The sequence below is a fragment of the Artibeus jamaicensis genome, unplaced genomic scaffold (assembly GCF_021234435.1).
Source record: "Artibeus jamaicensis isolate MK-2021 breed Jamaican fruit bat unplaced genomic scaffold, CSHL_Jam_final scaffold_847, whole genome shotgun sequence".
Taxonomy (NCBI): Eukaryota; Metazoa; Chordata; class Mammalia; order Chiroptera; family Phyllostomidae; genus Artibeus; species Artibeus jamaicensis.
The window spans coordinates 6,963,787-6,979,328 of NW_026522057.1; the positions used below are offsets into that span (position 1 = coordinate 6,963,787).

Here is a 15,542-nt window from a genome sequence, read left to right on the forward strand (position 1 = left end):
TCTTTCCCCAGCCCTTTAAACCTGGCTCTCTTTCCCCTCTGTCTTCGTTCCCCCCTTTCTCTCAACCTCCCACCAGCCAACATTACTTTTTAAATTTTTCTTCAGAATCTTCCATTGAGATTGAATTGGAAGTGTATGTAAATAAGACCATGGCTACAAAGCTCAACTCGGGTGAAGATACAATTGAGGACATTCTGGTTTTGCACTTGGACAGGGGAAAAGATTACTTTTTGTCTGTATCTGGGAAATACCTGCCCAGCTGTTTTGGAACTCCCATTCATACACTGTGCTACATGAGGGAGCCAATCTTGGACCTGCCACTTGAAACTGTCAGAGAGCTGGTGAGTTACATGCCACAAGAAAACACCTGGTACTGTGCAGTGGCCAAGCCAGGCACACTTCCCAGGGACACTTCCTGGGACTTGAGCTGGCTTATTGTGCCAGCTATGTATTACCCTGTAACAAACCACTTTGAAATTTTAATGGTTGAAAGCAACAAGTTATTGTTTTTCCTGACTCTCTGAGTCTCCCGTGTGTCTCTTCTGCCAGTCTCGCTCAGGCTCATTTGTGCAGTTGAGGCCAGCCCAGATTCCAAGGGCGGGAAGAGACCCCACCACTTGATAGGAACATCTGCGAAATATTGTACCCATGATTTTCAGTACACTCATGCATAGTGCATTAGAGCAACCAGCCAGGGATAGGATATAATGAAGGTTTCCTGGCCCATGGCTTTATTCCTGTTTATTTTGGTTTGGTTTTAATCATCAGTTGGTAGTATCTCATCCCAAACTTAATTTTCTGAGATTTCAGAGCTGCCTATGGAGACAATGCTAATACAAGGGAACTAGTTTGGAGCAGCTTTATGGTAATAAGTATGCTTCTTCGACCCATGCATTTTTTTATTTAGGTACTCTTGAACACCATACTCTCCATTATATAGATGAAAACAGAGGCCCCATAAGGAGAGTGGTCTGTCACAGGTAACGTGGCAAGTCGATAGTGGTCCTGGACCTTGCATTCGGGTTTGGGACTCCCAAGTCTGTGCTCTTTTCTCACTGGACCACACTGCCTTTTAGTTCTGACAGTGAAATGCTATAGGCAGGGTTTTTTCCCCTTAGAAGTTGATGCATATTTGACTCACCTGACTCATTGACACTTCTTGCTATGATCCACTCCCAATTCTCAAAAGTCACCTTTATACTTTGTGCCACCTAATTTCATGTTTGACTATGAAATGTTTGTTTAGGGACATTGAAATGCTTCCCTTCTTCCATGGGTTCATTGTCTCCATCTCATGTGTTGTCCTTAAGCCAGCCTGGCACAAGTTCTGTGGGTAGGGCTTCTTATGCTTTTTGCTTCCTTCCAGACTCTGATGCCGCTTTGGACTGAAGATGATGGCAGCCAGTTGGAGAACCCCATGGAAATCCCCAAAGAACTCTGGATGATGGTTGATTACCTGTACCGAAATGCTGTCCAGCAGGTGGGTGACGGTTATGCAGTCAGACCTGATTGAGACCAGGCTGCCTCGAGCATCAGTCCCTACAAGTCTGGCGTAAGAAGCGCATGCTCCAGAGAATCTGTGGAAAGCTGTTCTTCCCACAGGGAGGGAATAAGGGATAAATAGGTGCCTGTTTCATTCCCTTGTGGGATGGTGAAATTACACGGAACACTTGATTACCCCCAAGGGAAGCAGCCTGACATAGGACGGCCTTCCCAGTGCAGCGTGCTCCCTCCCCTGGCCTCTGGGGTCACCCAGGTGGAAAGCCATCTGGAGACTTCTCAGGCTGGTAGCCTGCTCTCCTTTTGAGGAACCCGCCCCAGCTTCCGGGAATGGGAGGGACCAACTTGTCGTCAAGCCAGACAGAGGCCGGAGACCAGATGGAATTCCCAGGCCATGAGTCAGGAGGCCTGATTGCTAGATGACTTTGGCAAGCTTCATGAGATCAGATGGGCCAGTTTCACGGATTCATTTGGATAGGTCCTAGGAAGGCAGAGCAACATACATTCTTATGATACTCTTTTCACTTTTTTCCTTCACACTTACTGAGTGTGTTGTAATGTTCCAAACCTCTTCCTAAGTGTTTTATAGCATTGCCTCATTTAGTTCTCAGGAAAGTTAAATAACTTGGTCAAGGTCCCGAAGCTGATAAATGGGCAGGATTGGGATTGGAACCCAGCAAGTCTGGCTATAGAAGTCACCTTCTCAAGTACCATGCTTTCCTGCCTTCTCTGCGGAGTTCTTCTCAAGTGTAACTTCTGAGCGATACTTATAATATGGTTATTATTAACAATTGGATGGCATTAAATCAATTTATAAAACATAAATTGACTTAATTTCTGGTAGTTCCTTAGGACTACCAGAAATACCTTATTGCCATAAATATTGTTTTCATAAAGCAATGGGCTTAGTTTTATCCATTTTACAAGTGATACAATTTCTTCAGATTTTTCTTTTTCTGGTTAATCCCTCTATACCAAATAGTGCAGGAAACATAGCTACTTTTAAGTTTTCCCTTGTGTTGGCTCTTACTGTTGTATAGTCTGCCCTACCCATAGGTTTATAATAGGCGTCTTATCATTCCAAAGGCCTGCTGTGGGAACGTGCCTGGGAAGGCCTGCGAGACGAGTTAGCCACACCGGCCTGAACAAGATTGTCCACGTGGGTGACACACGGGCCTCGCTACACTGCTTCTTTCTGTTCTCTGCTGACAGTTGTATTTCTAGGTCAGGAAATCACTGCTGATTTTCTGAGAATATAATTACTTTGTGACTTTCTCCCCTTTTATAGGAAGATCTGTTTCAACAGCCAGGCCTGCGGTTGGAATTTGAGAAAATCAGGGACTCTTTGGATACTGGAATGATTGATACCCTCGATATTCTCTGTATCCTTTGTGTGTGTGTGTAAGAGAGGTGAGAGAAAGGAAAGAGTAACATTTTAATGCTCAAAATCAGGTGTCCTCAGCTACCATGTTTTTCTTACTTAAAGATAACAGAGGAGACTCTACAACTTTAAGTAACCAATCTAGGAGGAGCACAGGAGGCCCAGCTAAGCTGACAGACCGCTTGGCCCCTTCACGCTGTCGGGCAGGCAGCACTTCTGGCATGTGCTCACTCCTGGGCCTTTTCCTAATCCTGGGCAGCAGCATCACCTGTTCCTTAACGATGGGCCAAAAGCCATTAACAATCATTCTGTAGCTGAAGCCTTGCTGCTTTTCCTGGAGAGCCTGCCAGAGCCCGTCATCTGTTACAGCGCCTATCACAACTGCTTGGAGTGTTCTGGCAACTACACAGCAAGTAAACAGGTGAGGGGAAGTGTTGAGCGTCAGCATACACATGTCGCAGCCCCCAGGCTCCGTGGGCCCTGAGGGAGCAGCGTGGTCTCCCAGCCTGCCGCGTGCGGTGTCTTAGAAACTCAGCTCCTGTATCTTTCCTTCCCAAACCTGTTTTTCCTCTCACGTTCCTTTTTTCTTGTAATGGCATCATGCTTAATTGCAGTGACTCAACCCAGAAACCTGAGTCATTTCTGACTCCTCCACTTCTCACCTCCTACATGCCCCGTCCCCCTTGATCTGTCACCCATCCTTTTCTTCCATTCTCATTCCACTTTCCTTGGTGCAAGGCCCTGCGTCCAGGCTCTCCCTGTGCTGATTTATTTTGAATACTGCCATTAGGTGGTGTTCTAAAACTCTCATCGTGTTACTGTTGGTCAAAGATCATACTTGGCTTTCCATTGCCAGTTAATGATTTTTTTAAGATATTCAAGACTTTCTATGATCTACTCTATTTGTTCACATATGTAACAAGCCATAGCAGAAAAATCTAGAAAACCTGCTAATATTACAGGTCCTAGTGCCTGACCCCACATCTGCTGAATCCGAATCTCTTTTGGAATATGTTTTGTACGAGCTCCTGACTGATTCAGATAGCAGACAGCTGGCGGACTCACTGAATTCTAGCCTGACCCTGTCCAGGCTTAGCACGTGTTAGTTATGCTTCTGACAACAGTGACTTCTCACAATGTGTTCTGTCTCCTTATCTCACTGTTTTCTTCCTCTTCCCTTGTCTTACACTTTTTTTTCCTTTGGCTCTAATACCCTAGTCCTTACCTCTGCAAGTCTAATCTTGTCTTACATCCAAGACCCAACTAAAGCCCTGGCTGGTGTGGCTCAGTGGATTGAGTGCCAGCCTGCGAACCAAAAAAGTGGTTTCTTAAGTTATATTTTAAAAAACCAAGATTTTATTTATTTATTTTTAGAGAGAGAGGGGAAGGGAAGGAGAGGGAGAGAAACATCAGTGTGTGGTTGACTCTCACACGCCCCCTACTGGGGACCTGGCCCACAATCTAGGCATGTGCCCTGACTGGGAATCGAACCGGCGACCCTTTGGTTCACAAGCCTGCACTCAATCCACTGAGCCACTCCAGCCAGGACTAAATAAAATCTTTAAAAAAAATAAAAAGACCCAACCAAAATGTCTTTGATTCCCTGTCTTTGGAGAGCACTTAGTTGGAAGTTTGACCTCTAAATTCATGTAGCATTTGATCTGTGCTTCTCTTTTGGCACTTGTGCCAAATGGTAAGTAATCAAGGTTTTCTGTGCACAGTTTTACTAACGTACTTGGGTCATGTACTCAGTTCCTGGAATAGAGCAGACATGTGACAAATAACTGAATGGATGGAAAGACAAATCCCAATTCTCCCTCTTTCAGGTCATTTCTACTCTCCCCACATTCCACAGAAATGTCTTCTATTACTTGATGGCATTTTTGCAAGAATTGCTGAAAAATTCAGAAAAAAATCATTTGGATCAAAATATTCTAGGTAAGCATCCAAGTACCTGTGGAAAGCACCTCTGCCAACTGAGAAACTCATTATGAGAAATGTGGCTGAGGTAGGTCCTAAGTCCACTCTAATAAAACTAAAATCTCAAACTCTGGGTACAGTTTACCCTCAAATTGATTTTAAAGCAGAAAATCTGCTTTGGGGCGCCCTTCCCCACTCCTAATAACACAAAGAATTAGTACATTCTTTTGCTGAATGATTTGTTTTCTGCGTTTTTTCATGCAGCTAGCATATTTGGCAGCTTACTGCTTCGAACCCCAGCTGGTCACCAAAAGCTTGAAATGGCAGAGAAGAAGAAGGCTCAAGAATTTATTCACCAGTTCCTCTGCCACTCACTCTGAGCCTCTCTGTCTCTTCTCCTATTTCACCGGAGGCAGCCAATTACCAGCCCTACCTGTTTCAGTTCAGGAGTGGCCGTAAAGTGGGATGTGAGGCCACTTGGAAGCAAGAGTGGCAGTGCCTGTTTTGTGAGTCTGGGCCATTTCCCCACCGAGGCTGCCACACTCAGTGCTGCTGGGGGTTGTGAGGACATGAGGAGAAATCCACCACGAAACTGACATTCGATGTGCAACTTTGGTTAATTTAACACAGAGAGAGCTCTATTTTTTTAAATTTTAGAAATGTTTAAATAACTGTACTTCATGTGCTCACTCAGCCTGCCTTCTGAGTATAGTCAGAGCCTTCCCCCATAGCCTGGGTTGAGCCCCCCTTGGTCAGATATTCGGACACACTTTGGAACTGAAGAGAGAATGAGCTGGACAGTAAGAATGCAAGTGGCAGCTGCTGGACGAACAGGCCACAGCCACCCAGACACTTCCAGCACCCTGTCTGAGGACATGTGTCCATGCATCTGCAGACCCTCTCCCCTGTCCTACTCGGGTGTGGCACAAGAAATAGGGCTGGCCACGCAGCCTCTGAGGTCCATACAGTGGCTTGGAAATGAAAATACTGAAGAAATTGGGGGTTCTGGTTAAACAAGTGGGATTTTCTCGGCTAGCAAAGCCTCCAACCTGTATAAGATGCATCTTTTCTCTCATATGTGTAATATATTTTAATGATAAATGTATTTTTAACAGTGGTTGTTTGTATGCTTTTATCTCTTAAGATATGGCAGCTCTCTGCAGCCAGACCTTTGCCATTAAAGCATTGGGGCAACTGGTCAGGGGCCAAAGAGATATTTGCCTGGCGTCTGGTGTGTACAGTCACTATTCACATTCTTCAATTAAGAGATGATACAGGCATGGCCTGAACCCCTTGACCCCTGATCTAGTTAGTTTATGGGGGTCGTTGCACTTTGAATATTGTCCATGAGAGTAGCTTAGGGGAAAAACAGGCAGTGGGTGCTGAGAGGTTCTAACAGCTAGGTCTTCCAGGGATTTAGAAAAGACAGGAGCATAATGAAAGCACAATCAGAATCACTTCCTGGGACTTGGGACATCACTACTTGGAAGAGCTGTAAAAATGTGATTTACCATAATTACGAACCAGTCGTGTGACAATGTGAACGGTTAACTAAAGGGAATGGCCAGTAGGTGGCGTACGCTGGCTCCTGCGCGAGTCCGGTTAAGAGCAAACAATTCTCAGCAGGAGTAAAAGTTGGGAGACAGCTCAAGTGGGCACGAGTGTGAGGGAACTGCGCTTCTTATTATGAGAGGCCAAGAGGCGGCGGCGAGCTCTGGCTGGTTTGGGATACTCCTTAGTTCTGCCACGTGGGTTCAATCTTCCTTTCTCGGGCCCTCCTGCCTACATTAACTCCAATGAGTGATGAGGGAAAGCTGGGGCCACAGAGAAATGGCGGGAGTGTCACAGTCTGACTTGGGATGACTGGTCCCCTCTGCTGCGGTTGTGGCTGCCATGGCGAATGGGGCCAGCGCAAACCGGATTAAGACTATTTTGGATTAGTGCAGGGGTTCGCACCCCTTTCCCGGTCCCGCAGGCTCCCTCTGGGCTACAGACACGGCGGGCGCCTGCCTGCGGCCGGGTAGCTCAATGTCAGTCTACGCCTTTTGGTGCCCCGTCCCTTCCGACCGCCAATTGGAGGCTCGAGTTCAGCCCCCTCACGCTCTAAACCAACCAGAAGCGCCAAGAAGAGGCGGAACCGGTATCTCCTTTTTCCTCCGGAAAGCGGAAGCGGAAGTGACGCTCGGGGAAGGTTGGGGCAATCATGGTGCCGCTGGGGAGGGGAGAAGCTGCCGCTGCCGCCGTTGCCGGGAGCCGCGGAGGTAAAAAGCGAAACTAGACATGGCTTGGGCTGGGGACTTCCCTGGGGGGCGCGGGACTTAGGCACCCTCCTGAAGCATTTCCCAGTAGAGACCCCATTCCGGTCACCATAGGGACCCCACCCCTCCTCCGTTTCCATGGGAATGGGTATCCAGTCCCCCTCCCCTGTTTCCATGGAGACCCGGACGGACCCTGCCCCTCTTCGCCAGACTTGGAGCCCCCCAACCTGTCTTCAGTTTTTCTGTGTAGCTCAGGCCGGGAGCTGTCCCAGACAAGCTGCTTTGCCAACCTTCTCTCAGGGGTGCTCTGTTTGTACTCCTCGTTTGCCATCCTCAAACCTCCTGGTCTTGTTTGTTTCGGACAGTTGGTCTCCACGTTGCCGCTGATGGTGCCTGGGCAGCCTAGTGGGGCCCTGGGTACTCCTCTCTCTCCTCGCAGATGCAGCGAAATGTGCATCTGCCGGGTTGCGTAAGCCAGAGCAAGGGGTCGGGCGGTTTCTTCCCTGATCCGAGCCCTTGGCCTGTCTCCGGTAACTATCTCTCTGTCTAGCCGCCCCACTACGTAGAAGGTTCACTTTCTAATCCTAATCCAGAGCAGAAGAGAAAGATAAAATGCAAATCCAGACTGAAAACTAAAAGTGATGTGATTATTTTTAAATTCTCTGTACTGCCTGCCAAACCCACATTTGTAGAACCTCTGTGTTTGCAGGTAAAAGAATCAATATTCCAAAACGAGAAAGCTTCAGATTTGCTATTTTTTTCCAGGAGAGCATGTCTTCACAAGCGAGCGAATCTGTAGGTGTTTCATTCATTTAGTTGACTTCTCGTGAACTCCTAGCGTCAGTGTGCTGTGCTAGGGACCCCAGAAACAAAAGTAAGACTCCTCATCCCATCACTGCAGAGAGCACATGATACCAGCATGGCTTCTGCTGGACACCAGATTGTTTTAGGAGATAAACGGATAAAATGAATTCATTAGATATGCTTGATGAGGGATCAGCCCCTCGCCCCAAAATCTGAAACATCTGTTCTGGGAAGGAAAAATGAATTCACACTTGTTTCCTCTGCTGTTGCTTTAATGTACATTATCTGTTTCACTCCACATAACAACTTTGAGAGAACAGGAATTACCAGTCCCACCTTATAAATAATGAAAATGAGGCACGGAAAATTTCCCCAATTTAGTAGGTGGCAAAGATGGAATTTGTAGGTAGGGGACCCTGCCTTCCAAACTCTGCTCCTTCCACTGTAGGCTGCACTGCTTCATGGTCTGTTTGGGGGCTATATTTCAGCGGGGTTTCCTTTTAAGATTTATAGCAACTCAGACTCGTTGCCCCTTTATCCCCTTTAATTATTTTGACCAACCTTCAAATTGTTTGGCAGTAAGTCACATTTGGAAGGTCTTGTGAACTGCTATTTATGGCTTCAATTTTTTAAGAAGGCATTACTTTTAAAATGACTTAATGATTTCAAAGTAAACCTTACAAATTATTCCCAGGGAAGATGACCCTTCATTTACTTTGACCTGCCCTAGAAATGAGTGGGGGGCTGGGGAATAGCCTTGTAGTTGCTGAGAAGGCCCCGAAGTCCTATGGTCCTGTGGTCCGGCTTTAACTTGGGCTTTGTTCTGTTGCAGACAGGTTGTTACCTTTCCATTTCTCACAACTGGGCTGAGCACAGTTGAACCATGGGGGAACACAGTCCAGACAACAACATCATCTACTTCGAGGCAGAGGAAGATGAGCTGGCCCCCGATGATAAGATGCTCAGGTTTGTGGATAGAAACGGACTGGTGCCTTCCTCATCTGGAACTGTATATGATAGGACAACTGTTCTCATAGAGCAGGACCCTGGCACTTTGGAGGATGAAGATGACGATGGACAGTGTGGAGAACACTTGCCTTTTCTAGTAGGGGGTGAAGAGGGCTTTCATCTGATAGATCATGAAGCAATGTCCCAGGGTTATGTGCAACACATTATCTCTCCGGATCAGATTCATTTAACAATAAACCCTGGTTCCACGCCCATGCCAAGAAATATCGAAGGTGCAACGCTCACTCTGCAGTCGGAATGTCCAGAAACGAAACGTAAAGAAGTGAGTAAAGCAGCGGGTGAGGGCTCAGTCTGGCCTTGGAATGTCCTCACACGGCTCTTGTTGGCAGTTTTAGCTGGGAATAGAAAGGAGTCTCTGGAATTAGGACCTACGGTGGCTTTGCTTCTCAGGGATGCATATCCTTCATGTTGTGTTGTGACTGCTTTCTGGAACTTGTCATTTGTAAGATTACAGTGAAATTTGGGCAGTCTAAATTGTAATTTTTCATATTTTCCTCCTCACGTCACATATATAGTAAGAATTTCACTGAGGTCAATCTATATATCTGATGCCGAAGGGACTAGATTTGGCTTACCTCGGGGTTGTGTATAATCAATTTGTCTTGGAGATGAGGATCTGCTGCAATATGCTTTTTTAAGTGAATGTTTTAGGAATATTAAAGGCTGGCTTTCTTTAAGAGATTCAGGCAAGAGACACTGTGAGAGCAGGTTGTCTAACATAAGCTTTCATGCTTATGTTTAGCTAATGTGAGTGAGGTCCTGCACGTCACAGTGATTGAAAACAAAACTGCAAAGCACTGTACTAGTGGTGATGATTAGAATAAGAGGTGTGGTTTAAAGGTGGTGCTATACATCATCCAGGAACTAATTGAAGACCAATTAGGAAAATACTGTAATCGCTGGTAGTTGCAGTGCCAGGGACTAAATGTAAAATGTTGCCAGACAGACATAGGATAAATTGGCAAAATAGTTTTCTCTTTTCTTGTAATTAAAGGCTTAAAACTGAGGAATTTTATTTTTCGTGGCCTATGGATTTTCCTTTGCTAGCCTTAGGGTCTCAGAGCTGGAAGAAGCCCTAAGAGACTGTCTTGTCTGACCTCCTTACCCCAGTCAGGAATCTCTGTAGCATCTCTGACATCCATTCATCTGGCCCCCGCTTGGACACTTCCAGAAAGATGACAAGACAGTGTTTCACAGCTCGGCCTAATAGATTTGTTGGCCAGCTCTGATTGTTAGAAAGCTCTTACGCGTACAGAGCCAAAATCTGCCTTCCTGCAGTCGCTGCTCACTCTTTCTAGTTCTGCCTTTCTGAGTGACAGTAAGTCAGACCTTCCTCTGGTGGGACAACCCGCCAGATACTTAAAGACCACGGGTTTCTCTTCATCTTCACCTGTACAGGCTAAACACCTCCATTCATTTAAATATCCCTCATGTTTCTCATCAGCTGAGTCACCTTTGATTGGACGAATTCCAGTTTTCCTAATACCTCTTAAAACTCATAATGAAGCACAGTCTCACAGATGTAAGTCAACTAGTGCTGAATACTGTGTGGCTCTTATCTTTTAATCTAGACACTGTACTACAATTACTATATAGTCCGTGTTTTATGAGCCATGACATCATACTCTCAGCTTGTGCTTGGAAACCTCCAAAATAGTGGTTGTTAATTGGGACAGTCTGTCCCCAGGAGACATTTGGATACAATGGAGACATGTTCGGTTGTCATATGGAGGAAGTGCTACTGGAATCTAGTGAGTGGAGGCCAAAGATTCTGTTAAACATTTGACAGTGCACAGGACGGCCCCCTGCAACAAAGAATTATGTGGCCCAAAATGTCCATTGGCCATGTTCCAATAAAACTTTATTTACAAAATGGGCAGTGGGCTGGCTTTGGCCCACTAGCTGTAATGTGCCTACCCCTGGACTAGAAAATAGGGAGCAGAAGGTAAAGATGGGAAGATAGTTGAGGTCCAGACCGGTAGGGCAGCGATAGAATGCTAAGGAGTTTGGACTGTATTCTGGAACTAGGAAACCACTGGAAGTGGCCGAGCCAAGGAGTGATGTGGTCAGAGAAGCCATTTAGAAGGATTGTTCTGGTGGAAGTGGTAGTTTGGTGGTCCAATTAGGACATAGTTGTAGTTTAGGTTTGAGATTTCATTTGAGTCTGATGAAGGATAGTGGCTTTGCATATGGGAAAAAAAAACCCAGAGTTTTTCTTGAGGTATAAGAGAACTTGGTATGTTATTAGAGTGTGAAAAATTAGCCATAACTTGGGTATGATTCAAAGGATCCATTCAATTTTCCATTATGTTGAGTTTCTTCTTTCTCAGCCCAGGGGCCACACAGATGATTGACAGAACTCCCAGTCTAGGAAATGAGCTGAGTGGTTACAATCAGCTGCGATAGGTACTTTAACAGAGGCTTATTCATGACGCTGTGTGCCTGCTGAGAAGACAGCTGATTCTGCCGCCCTCCTCACCCTCTGGGAATGGTGATTCCATAACAGAAATCAAGAAGACAAGAAGAGGAGGTGGTCTGGTGGGGAAGTTGATGAGTTTGGTTGGAGTACGTTGAATGCACAGTCCTTGGAGGAAAGGAAAGTGAGCGCTTGAGAAATCCATTGGAAATGTGAATCTGAAGTCGAGGAAATGGCTTGGGATTGGAATTGTGGATCCATGAAGGGGCAGCACTTCAAACTGTGGGCAGTGTACTCAAGGGAGAAGTAGTATTGACCTGAGAATTGGAGAGTTAGAAAGAGGAACCATAGATCACATAAAGAGATGGGTGGGACGCAGGGTCGTGGAAGCTGAGGGAAGAGTTTCTCCAAGTGTGACTATTTGTTTGTGACCCTGAAGAGGGACTGAGGGACTCAAGAGAAGCTGTTAGTTCTGCCTGTGCAGTTGATCACGTCATGAGAAGACTTTCAGCAGAGCGCTGGGGGCCAAAGCCAGATTTGGCGTGTTGGAGAAGTGAGTAGGTGGTGAGGAAACGGGGCAGGAAGTGTCAAGTTGTCAAGTTTTTCTTTTCTCTTCTTTTTTTTTTAATGGTAGTTGGAGGGAGAAGAGCGATAAGGCAGTAGTAACTCAAGGGGATTGAATCATACTTTAGCACAGAAAATCTGAACCTAGCTTTGGGCCCGTGTTAATGATTGCTAGTGAAAGTGTTTCAAGAGCAAATGGAAGGGAAACATGAAGTTAAATCAGGACAGAGGTTTGGTTTTTACAAGGTTTCTCAGAGCTTTTGATGTGCTGATAACTAAGAAGAAAGGAAAGGCAGAATTCTCCGGATGTTTTCAACTTGGGAAACCATTTTTCAGTCCCATTTTCCGGGTCGGTGTTTTGTGGAACACATTTTGGGATCTGCTGACCTGGGCAGAAGAGGATGTGGTAGGGAGGGGATGATTATGCAGTGATATGAGCTGTCATTTTCCCGCGATTTACCATTCCTGTCTTCAGGTCACTGATAATGATGTCGAATAGGACAAGGTCGAGGGTACTATGAACTGTGGATCTAACTCAGTGGACTTTCCTCCCATCCCATTTTTTTGTTTCTTTTTTAAATTGTTGTTCTATTACAGTTGTCCCAGTTTTCTCCCGTTGCGTTCCCCTGCCCTGACGTTTTTTCATTCTGTCCATAAGACCAACATGGAAGATTCTGTAAACTGGTTTTGAAATCATTAGGTGTGGAATTGGTTGGGGATTGAGAGAGAAGCAGCAGTGGCTTTTATAGTCTTTTAAAATGTTGCTAAATGACTAGGCATTCAGGAGACTTGCCTTCCTGAAGCACCATCTTACCGTAGCTTTAGCTTTAACAGTGATTTTATTTTTTTAGCATTTAAATCCATTTAATTGGCCTGGAGAGGCCAATGTTTATGACTGTTTCATAACACTCTTCATGATTTCTTTACTTTCCCTCCCCTCTTTTTTTTTTTTTAATAAGAGAAAGTTTATTTAGAAAGTCACAGAGACAGAAGAAGTGAGCTGTAGACCAAATGGGCTCAGGGAACAAGTCACAGAGGCAAAAGGAGGGCCCTGGAGCTTAGGAGAGAGAAGGGTCGGGTATCGACCTGGGGGGGAAGCAGGGGCTGGAAAGGCACTGGACACTCAAGGGAGCACACACCCCCCCCTTTTTAAACGGAGTCTTTTTCTCCCTCTCCCATTCATTCCCAGGTGTTACTCTTGAGAAAGCGAATCATTTGAAAACTAGTTAATCGTCTTGGCTTCTTAAGCAGCTTATTTTCTGAGTCAGATTTTATCCTGAATTTCCTGTTTACCCCTGATCCTTCCATTGCTTTCTGTATGTGAGGTTGCGATACCTGTTACAGTCATGTGCTTCATAACAACATTTCTGGCACAATAAACCTGTCAACAACAGCCCCATATACAGCGGTGGCTCCGTAAGAGCGCAATGGAGCTGAAAAATTTTTATCGTCTAGTGATGTCCTGGCTGTGCCAACGTCATAGCCATGGTGACGTCCTTGTGCACTCATTACTCACGCGTTTGTGTGTTGCTGGAGTAAACACACCTGCACTGCCAGTTGTATGAAGCACAGCACATACAATAGATGTGCAATACATAGTGCTTGATAATGATAGTGAACAACTACGTCACTGGTTTACATATTTACTGTACTGCTTGCTAGACTATACTTTCTGTTGTAAGTTTAGAGGGTGTTCTTTCTACTAAAAAGAAAGTTTACTGCAGAACTGTATGCTGGTTAGGCCGACAGCAGCCTCACACATCTTGTGTTTACCTTGTATCTTCATTACATCACTTTCTCTCGCTCTTGATTTAATCTCACATTGTTTTGCATAGTAACAGGCTGCATAGGCTTGTAGCCTGGGAGTAACAGGCTGTACCATCCAGCGCAGGTGTGCAGTAGGCTAAGCCATCTAGGTTTGTGTAAGTGCACTCTGACCTTTGCCAACAGCGAAAGCACCTGAGGACGTATTTCTCAGAATGTATCCCTGTCATTGGGTGGCACGTGATGGTGCTTCATTGCTTTTGCCTGGTGCTTGCCTTGTGCAGAAAGAAACCAACCAGAACCTTGCCACAGATACTGTCTTTTCCTTCCACAGGGACGTGGGTCGTTCTGACTCTAATTTCATGTGTCTTCTCATTCCTCCTGTCTTACTACTGCCTACCTGTTGATTTGGTAGCTTTGAAAATTTTTCAATCAAATACTGTCATTCTGCTCAAGGTCAGCATTCTTAAGAGCGGCTACTTGAATGCCTTCCTACTCCAGGTTTCTGAGAAGTGTTTCCTTTAGTTGGGCCATGCAGTCCAGGGTTTCCCATATTTGCATCCGTGCCCTTCCTGAGAACCTGCCAGGACTGTCTTGTTGCCTGTTCACCCATCTCTCTGTGAAACACACTGGTGAAAGTAGCGTACACCCCACCTGTTGTAGCACTGAACCCCCAGCCTCCCCAGCCCAATGGCTAACTGTCTTTGTCATTTTTATGCTCAATAGTTAGCCAAGAAGTGTGAAGAAAGCCAGCAACCATACACTAAATATGTTCTTTTTAAAAAATATATTTTATTGATTATGCTATTACACTTGTTCCATTCCTCCCCTTCACTCCCCTCCACCTGCACACCCCCTCCCATCTGCATTCCCGCACTTTAGTTCATGTCCATTTGTATGTTGTACATACAAATTCTTGGCTTCTACATTTCCTATACTATTCTTAACCTCCCCCTGTCTATTTTCTACCCACCATTTATGCTACTTTTCTCTGTATTTTTCCCCCTCTTTCCCCCTCCCCTTCCCCACTGATAACCCTCCACGTGATCTCCATTTCTGTGATTCTCTTCCTGTTCTAGTTGGTTGCTTAGTTTGCTTTTTTTTTGGTTCGGTTGTTAATAGCTGTGAGTTTGTTGTCATTTTACCGTTCATATTTTTATCTTCCTTTCCTTAGATAAGTCTCTTTAACATTTCATGTAATAAGGGCTGGGTGATGATGAACTCCTTTAACTTGACCTTATCTGGGTAGCACTTTATCTGCCCTTCCATTCAAATGAAAGCTTTGCTGGGTAGAGCAATCTTGGATGTAGGTCCTTGCCTTTCATGACTTGGAATACTTCTTTCCAGCCCCTTCTTGCCTGTAAGGTCTCTGTTGAGAAATCAGCTGACAGTCTGATGGGAACTCCTTTGTAGGTAACGGTCCCCTTTTCTCTTGCTGCTTCTAGGATTCTCTCCTTCATTTTAATCGTGGGTAATGGTAATTATGATGTGCCTTGGTGTGTTCCTCCTTGGGTCCAACTTCTTTGGAACTCTCTGAGCTTCCTGGATTTCCTGAAAGTATTTCCCTCACCAGATTAGGGAAGTTCTTCAGTATTTATTCAAATAAGTTATCAGTTTCTTGGTCTTCCTCCTTCTGGCACCCCTATGATTTGGATGTTGGAATGTTTAAAGATGTCCTGAAGGTTCCTAAGCTTCTTCTCATTTTTTAAATTTTTGTTTCTTCATTCTTTTCTGGTTGAATGTTTCTTTCTTCCTTCTCCAAACCATTGATTTGAGTCCTAGTTTCCTTCCCATCACTGATGGTTCCCTGTAAATTTTCCTTTATTTCACTTAGTGTAGCCTCCATTTTTTTATATAACTTGTGACCATATTCAACCAATTCTGCGAGCATCCTGATTACCATTGT

At 45.2% G+C, this 15,542-nt stretch overlaps 2 protein-coding genes across 6 annotated transcripts in view; both read left to right on the forward strand.

Moving 5' to 3' along the window:
• Nucleotides 1–5,918, forward strand: part of INPP5B (inositol polyphosphate-5-phosphatase B) — a 54,333-nt gene extending 48,415 nt beyond the window's left edge. For all 3 annotated transcript variants that reach the window (XM_037149403.2, XM_037149404.2, XM_037149405.2), the window contains 6 exons: nucleotides 106–341; nucleotides 1,367–1,480; nucleotides 2,789–2,882; nucleotides 3,175–3,302; nucleotides 4,708–4,819; nucleotides 5,066–5,918. In XM_037149403.2, coding sequence (XP_037005298.2) covers nucleotides 106–341; nucleotides 1,367–1,480; nucleotides 2,789–2,882; nucleotides 3,175–3,302; nucleotides 4,708–4,819; nucleotides 5,066–5,181 — 800 coding nt within the window. In that variant the 3' untranslated portion in view covers nucleotides 5,182–5,918. The remainder of the gene's footprint in view (nucleotides 1–105; nucleotides 342–1,366; nucleotides 1,481–2,788; nucleotides 2,883–3,174; nucleotides 3,303–4,707; nucleotides 4,820–5,065) is intronic.
• A 1,064-nt stretch (nucleotides 5,919–6,982) lies between these two features.
• Nucleotides 6,983–15,542, forward strand: part of MTF1 (metal regulatory transcription factor 1) — a 45,904-nt gene continuing 37,344 nt past the window's right edge. For 2 of the 3 annotated variants that reach the window (XM_037149269.2, XM_053660285.1), the window contains exons 1-2: nucleotides 6,989–7,062; nucleotides 8,700–9,154. In XM_037149269.2, the coding sequence (XP_037005164.2) occupies nucleotides 8,747–9,154 (408 nt within the window). In that variant the 5' untranslated portion in view covers nucleotides 6,989–7,062; nucleotides 8,700–8,746. Of the gene's footprint in view, nucleotides 7,063–8,695; nucleotides 9,155–15,542 lie in introns of all 3 variants that reach the window. The other variant, XM_037149268.2, reaches the window with a different exon arrangement.